This window comes from Echinops telfairi, unplaced genomic scaffold (assembly GCF_000313985.2).
Source record: "Echinops telfairi isolate 266 unplaced genomic scaffold, ASM31398v2 ScPeMD7_7461;HRSCAF=8499, whole genome shotgun sequence".
Lineage (NCBI taxonomy): Eukaryota > Metazoa > Chordata > Mammalia > Afrosoricida > Tenrecidae > Echinops > Echinops telfairi.
In genome coordinates, this window is record NW_022111361.1 from 3,441,864 (window position 1) to 3,449,549 (window position 7,686).

Genomic DNA, 7,686 nt, shown 5'->3' on the forward strand with positions numbered 1-7,686 from the left:
ATGGAGGGCGACAGGTAGGCGAGGGGAAGCTGGGAGAAGCAAGGGGGTTGGCTGCGCAGGAGTGTGAAGACCCCAGGGCCGGGGGCAAACGAGACGACGTTTCCAGAGTGTTGGGAGCCGATGGGGGAATCCCTCATCACCCCTCATGTCCTTCAAAAGCAGCGTGATGGAGCCGGATTCAAACCCCACCAACTACAAGCAAGTGCCTTTTCTGCAAAGCGCATGCTCCGATACCCCTGTGAGTGGCCATTTATCTGGAAGCCTGGCTATTCAACCACGGGAACTTCATTGTTTCCAGCTCTCCTTGGGGAGACCGTATGTCCTGGTTTGCCAAGAAGCGTTCTGCATTGCAACTGTTGTTCCAAACAAATTATTAATAGTGTCCCCTTTCACTCTCAAAAGGGGAGCCCTTTGGACAATACGTTACACGACCACCTGACAGAGGGACCCCGATCTTGAATAGACTGAGAGGCTCCACCTCCTAGGGTAATGTGATTAGGCTCTCCTGTAACAAAGACAGTGGGAGCGCCTTCTACCATGTCCGTCCGGTACTCAGGCGGTGCATGGAATGCAAAAATGGCTCCGACAAGGTCCTTGCCCCGGACTATCACATGGTGCTTGGGTGAAACAGAGCCAGAAGCCCAGACAAGAGAGAGCACCCTGGTAGATGGGGACATGTGGTACTGTGGCCAGTGCTGCTATCGGGATGCTGGCCTGTTGCGTGTGGTCCACAGGTGGTACTCCCTTGCCAGGAACCGAGGAAACGAAGGCACCATACCTCTTGCCCGGCATCCAACTGTCGTCTGCCCTCAGCTGGTCCTGCCTCAGAGACACTCTCCAGGGCAGAGAAGGTCCCCACCATGTTTTCCTGGGCTGTCATCTTGCTGGCAGCTCACTTGTTAGGTAGCTATAAGGACAGGGGGGTTGTCCCTCCCATGCCTGTAAAGGCCCCCACAGAGGAGGTTGGAAAAAAATCAGGTGACCATTGAACACCTTTGAAGACCCCAAACTGAGCATGCACAGACACATGCTCCCTCGGACCAAGTCAAACCATTCTCTTGGACACACCACCTGAGGTATATCACAGAGATGGGCCTAACTCAGCCAATGGGGTCAACCAATACCAACAACCGTGCCTCCCCAGCCAGAGGCTTGAAGTATCCTGGCTGTGGGAAGGCCTCCCTCACATGTGTCCTGCTCCTGGTCAGCCGCAGGTGGAGGGTGTGGGCACCAGGCGCCTGTTCTGGGCCGACTCGAGGCCCACAGCCTCTTGGCCCCCATGCTCTCGGTCTCTGGGTGCACATGCTTTTAGCCTCTAGGGTTCTTGGGCTTCTGGTGTCCTGGGATCCGCCCATGTGGGGTGCTCTTTTCCATGTGGTTGTTCATGCCCAGTGGTGAACCCCAACTTGGCTTCTGCACCGCTTGGCACGCTTCCCAGAAATAGTGTGTGCTCTTTTGAGACAGTAATACCTGAAACGTGTCCTGTCCTCCCCAAAAACCCACTTAGATCACACGACGTGCTCCGGCATGAATTCTTCCAGTGCGAAGCAAAGGATCGAGATATACCCCACTCCAGAAACCTAACAGATCCACAGGTGCTTGCACCTGCGAGGCCACTAGGTATGGCTGAACCACTGACCTCTCTGTCAGCAGTCAAGTGCTAACCCACCGTGCCTCACCAGAAGTGCGCGTACAGCCGCATGGTGTGTGCACCCAGAACTCACGGGACTTTACAAAGCTAACCTGGGGGTTTAACCGCTTTTCACAGGATCTTCAGATACCTATCCCCAACCTCCCTCATCCCCATGCACTGAAGTCCCCCCTTCCTCTCCCCGTCCTTCCTTGGACCTGTCTTTCTCCACACACATCCAATCCTAGGGATCTTTAGTTCCCAGAACTCGTTTCCTCTCCCTGTTAGGTGGAGATGGGTGGGGTGGGGGTGTTGTTGGGAATGAGTCAGGGAAAGGGGAGGGGGGTCACGGACACCCAAAGAGCCATCAACCCCTCCTCTTTGATAACTAATTCGTTTGTTTCTCAATTCTAACACACCCATGGATTTTCTGCATCCTCCTGCCCAATAAACACACTCATATGCTCTTCCCTCCCCCTTTCCCCTGCCCCCAATGCCCCTTCCTAGGTAAATAGCAGGAGACCTTGTGTGTGGCACAGTGGGTTATGCTTTGGGTTGCTTAACAGCAAGGGTCCTCAAATTTTTTAGCCAGTTCACTGTCCCTCGGATCCATTGGAGGGCCGGACTATAGTTAAAAAAAAACCCAAAACTATGAACAAATTTCTATGCACACAGCACATATCTTATTTTGAAGTAAAAAAAACCCAAATGGGGCAAAAACACCCAGTGGGCCAGATAAATGTCCTCGGCGGGCCGCATGTGGCCCGTGGGCTAGCATAGTTTGAGGACCCCTGCTTAACAGCATGGCCAGCAGTTCAAGACCACCAGCTGCTTGGCAGAAGGATGATGAGACTCTTTAGTCCCATGACGGTTTATGGCATGGGAAACCCACAAGGGCAATTCTGCTATGTCCTCTAGGGTCCTGATGAGCTGCAATCCACTAGAGAGTCATGAAGGGGTGGGGGGTTGGGGGGGGAGAGAGAGAGAGAGAAAGAGAGAGAGAGAGAGAGAGAGAAGGCGATTTTGTTCTCCAGCTACTCAGAAAGTTCTTGATCTTTCTTACAAGTCCAGTCCAATCTTTTGGCAAATTCTGAGGATCTTGCCTTCGAGGTGCATCTAGAATATTGGCTTCTTCACCACCTGGCTGTACTACCCACTGGGGCAAGCCAGAGCCTGGTTGACTGTGGAAACCTCCTAACCGACTTTCCTGCCCCTGCCCATCCTCCGCCCCCTCCTCACCCTTGGTTTACTTTCCAGAGTAACCCAGCAGGACCCTGGCAAAAGACAAGTGGAGACCAAGCCACTGTTCCCTCCAATCCCTGGAGCCCCACCCACCGGGGACAAAAGCCTGCATTCCTGCCTTACTCCCACAACCCCAACGTGCTGCTGGCCCGGGATTGTCTCAACGCTTTCATTTCCCGCCTAGGTCCGGGAGTGGACGCTGAGAGTTAGATACTTGCTGTTCGGTTCCTCCTGGGCCTGGCAGTGCTTAACTCCCAGAGAGCTGCCTGCTGGTTTCCTCAGCCCCTTCAGGCCTCAACCCGCATGCCACCCTCTGGAGGCTCCCTCTGACCACAGCACTTGAGTTTTGCAATCTCCCAGCGCCTCCCCCCTCCCTTTTCCCGTCTTATCTCCCTCTAATGGGTGGTCAGGTAAAAACAGTGCAGGATTGGTGAAATGTAAATTTCAAATGGGGTGGGGGGTGGGGGCGGGATCTAAATGTGTCCCCAACATTGTGGGTTTCAAAACAGAACACTGCCATTGAGTTAATTCCGACTCATGTCAAGTCTGCCTGAGGCTTCTGGGAAGGTAAATCTCTACAGGGAAGGGCTTTCCTCCTTGGATCTACTGGTAGGTTTGAACTGCTAACCTTGGGGTTCGCAGCCCAACACCATAGCACCAACCAGTATGTCCCAAATATTGTATGGAGGATGCTTACTCGAAAGGGTGACCCGTTGTGCACCTAAAACACACCTTTAATTGGGTGTCCTGTGTTTTTACTTGCTAATTCTAACAACCTGAACTTCTAACATGCTACCTATTTTACCTATTTGGTCACTGTGTTTCCCAATACTTCCCCCTACACCTGCCCCCCCCCCCACGTCCCCTGCAACTCAACCCTTAAGGTGGAAGTTACCAAACTCCCTGCCATTGAGGTGGGTGGATTTCAAATCAGAGCTACACCATGGGGCAGGGAAAACTGCCTCTGGGTTCCCAAGTCTGTAGATCTTTATGCGAGTGGAAAACCTCATCTTTCTCCAACGAGCGTGCGGCTAGTGGTTTCGAACTGCTGATCTTGTGACTAGCAGCCCAATTGGAAACCCAGTACACCACTGGGGCTCCCTAGCAGCTACTTAAGAGATGTTCAATGTCCATTGAATGAATGAAGGCGTGATCACCATGCTTCCGTCAGACTCCACCCTGCCTCCTAGCCACTGATGGGCTTGTTGGGGATTGGCTGTAGATTTCAGGTCAGTTTGTCTTAGAGAGGCCCATCCTGGGAATGAGGGTGGGGTGGGGTGGGTTGGGTTGGTTCCTCCTGGAGCCCACTCACTCAGTGGCCTGAGAAGAGTGCTGTGTGTTGAAGCACAGACCGAGAAATCTAGAGAGCAGATTCTAAGACTCAGGGATTTTAAGCTCAGGGCTTTCTGCCCTTCAATGGTGGTTTTCCGACTCCTGTAATTGCCGTTGTTCTTGGTTGTGCATTTTCAGCGTGGATGAGTCATGTGTTACTTCCCTTTAGCATTATTATTTTCAAAACACACACCTTTTCCCCTGTGCATAATCCCTGACTCCCACGCATAGCGTGTGGATTTTAGTGATAACTGGCCCCTGGATGAACCGGGGCCGGGGGTGGGGTAGAAGCTGGTTCAGGACTGTGTGCCCTTTGTAGATGTACTGCTTCTGGTTCTATGTGGTAGGGGGAGTGGCATGATGGGCACCAGCCCGTGGAGGGCAGAAGGACCCTCTCCCCACAGCCAGGAGCACCGCGAACCGTCTTTGGAACAAAACAGGCGGCTGGAAACTCCCTCCTCCGGGAAACTCTTGTGTATTAACGAACAGGGCTAAAAGAAACTGCCTCCAGAGAATGTACACCCCCCCCCCAGCCAAACGGTCAACACGTTCCCAACTCGTGAGCGAACGCATTAAGGAAGAATCGCGGCAAAGTGATACTATCCAGATGCAAACAGCAAGTGCTGTAGGCACAAAACGGCCCCTTCCCCGGCTGCTCCCATCAAACTGCTCTGGAAAGTGGTGGGGTAGCTCGAAAGTACTGGAATACGCGCAGGCTGGGTTTGCTTCCTGGGCAAGCGCAGCCACCAATGAATGGGAACGCAGCCGGCCGGAGCGCGAGGGCTTCCCCAAGGCCGAGGCTCGCTCCCCTGGCGGCTCGGACACGCAGCACAAACCGACTGGCCCACCGGGCCCCCAAATGTGACCTCCGGCGCCACCTCCTCCCTCCGCGGCTGGACGAAAACCCGGCCACAGGTCATCAAGCCAAGCTCCGGGAATCCGCGCCCTGTGCGCAGTGTGGGCAACCCCGGCCGCCCGCAGCACTCGGCTTTTGCTCTACACCCGCCGGGGCTCGGGTCCTACGAAGCAGCCGGCGACCGCGGGGCACGGCGACACCTAACTCCATCTTTGAAGGAGCGGGGACTTACCCCGCGTCGGTCTGCCGCCGCCGTCTGCTGAGCAAGGGCGGCCCGGCTCACATTTCCGGCTTTCGTTTTCTTCCATTGTCCCTGCCCAAGGCTCAGGCTCCTCGCTCCCCAAACTTCAGAGCGCAGTGCGCCGAGCTCCCAGAACGCGCCTGGAAAGGGGCCCGGAGGTGGGAGGAGGAGGGTCCCGTGCGAAACCCCACCCCAAACTAGTCTCCACGACCGAGCAAAGTCTCGCCCCCTCGCCGGAGCCAGCTGCATTCCAGGCGCCCGGCCTGCGCGCGCCCAGGTCCCTCCGTGCGCCCCCCTCCCCGTCGTCGGTCGGTCGGTCGGTGCGGCCGGACCTCCGAGGGAGGAGTGGGGGCTGTGGTGGGGGGCGCGGCAGCCGCGGCCTGGGGCGGCCCGCCTGCTCCTGCGCTCTGAGAGGTCCCAACAGGTGACGGACTCGCAGCCCGGCCCAGCGCCGCCTGTTCCCACTGCCACCAGCTCCTGGCCTCCGCAGCCAAGCCTTGGGGAGGAAAACAGCACACACATGAATAGGGGCATGAACCTTTGCTGGGATCCATTTCTCTGGCGCCTAATCCCGGCCACGGAATGGAACTCCCCCAAAATAGAGCGAGATACGTATTTATATAAACAGAAGGCTGAACCTCCGGAATTTTTCAGCGGGCCTCCTCCCACCTCCCCACTTTTAAAGCAACGTGAAAGAGAGGGCACATGCTGAATTTCGTTAAGTAAACGCTGTAGGGACATCAAGGTGTCGCCCATGTTAGGGTCTCATGGACACCGCATGTAAAACAGTGACGGAGAAATCCCTCCACATCCCCCCCCCCTAAAAAAAAAACCCCAAACAATTTCAGTCACCGACTCAGGAGTTTGAAATTGAGCACACACACACACACACACCCACTAAAAAAAAAAACCCAAACAATTTCAGTCACTGACTCAGGAGTTTGAAATTGAGTTTGTCATTCATATGCCTGCACTTTCTCCAAACCCTCTCTCCTCGCCCCTCCCCCCCAACACACACACACACACACACACACACAGTTTCTTGACCACCTACCTGAAAGGTAAACTCCTAAATCAACCCCTGAATGTCCTGAGTTAATTACTTTGAAAACATCTGCAAGATGATTAAAATGCGTTTCTTTGGATGGGCCAACGTATGGACTCTCCTTTGAAACTACCTACAAATATTTATTTTGTTTTTTACCCGGTCCTTGAAGAACTGGCAAATTTCCCGGGAAGCGAAAATAGGAGGCAGTGTACACACACACACACACACACACACACACACACACACACACGAACAAGGATGGGAAAATACAAGTTAACCCTATGCTTTACGAAGCTGAAGAGCAACACATTAAGTAGCAAGGAAGACCTTTAACCTGGAGCGGCCCCACCATGTGGGGGGGACGGGGGACGGTCAGGCCGGTCAGGGTGGGACTGACCGACAACAGTCAGCCCGATGACCTAATTTAGCAGCCATTCAAGCGAGATTGTAGATTAATTTAGATCAAGAATGTGTGTTCATCCAAACAATGGTTGGCCTCTCCTCTGTAGTTTGACCTCGATCACCTGCATTTTGGCAGCCTGGAGCTTTGTTTTGTTTCGTTTGCCACTGGGGCCAAAACCAGTTGCGGAAGCCCGTGAAGGACAGAGGCTGTGGACCCAACAGAAAGCACCACAGGCCAGTGAGTGAGAGCCCACCCGGGAGAGGACAGAGCCTCTCCAGCCCGCAGACACTTCTCTGAAACCCAAGAAGATGTGAGGAATCTTCCAGAAAGTAAAATCGTGCTTGGCTGTCGGAACACAGGCACTTGGGCTTGGAGGGCAGGAAACCCAAGGACTCCATGGCATGGCAGTAGGATTACTAGGTTGTCTTGACTTAAAAGGAGGCTCGGTAGCACAGTGGTTATGTGCTGGGCTGCCAACCACAAAGTTAGCAGTTTGAAACCACCAGCTGATCCTTTGGAGAAAAAACGTGGCTTTCTACTCCCATAAAGAATTATAGTCTCAGATGCCCACGGATCTCTCCTGCCCTATAGGATGGACTCAATGGCAGTGGGTTTGGTTTGGTTTTTTTTCTTATGGAGAAAAAAAAGCCCCACAGCTTTTATACTAGGGGCCTGTGGGGGAAATACCGGTGATTCTTGCTTTAGCCTTCCTATCTGCTTTACTTCCTGTTGGCTCTCCCGCCTTAGGTATCTCAGTGTTCCCTGTCCGAGCTCCACAGGAAGACCATTCTGATGGTCCTGCAGATGTGTTGCCCCCTGCTGTTGAGTTGATCCCCCTCAGGGCGACCCCCTGTTAGCCGGAGCAGCATGGTGCTGTGAACATTTGAAAAACCAGTAGATCATGACGTTTTTCTTGGTCACAATTTTGGCTCAT

General features: G+C 53.9%; 1 protein-coding gene across 2 annotated transcripts in view; it reads right to left on the reverse strand.

The window, feature by feature from the left end:
- The window catches only part of KIAA1217 (KIAA1217 ortholog), a 384,056-nt gene extending 378,667 nt beyond the window's left edge, over nucleotides 1-5,389 (reverse strand). For both annotated transcript variants that reach the window (XM_030888347.2, XM_045283522.1), the window contains exon 1: nucleotides 5,293-5,389. In XM_030888347.2, coding sequence (XP_030744207.2) covers nucleotides 5,293-5,368 — 76 coding nt within the window. In that variant the 5' untranslated portion in view covers nucleotides 5,369-5,389. The remainder of the gene's footprint in view (nucleotides 1-5,292) is intronic.
- Between the last annotated feature and the right edge of the window lie 2,297 nt (nucleotides 5,390-7,686).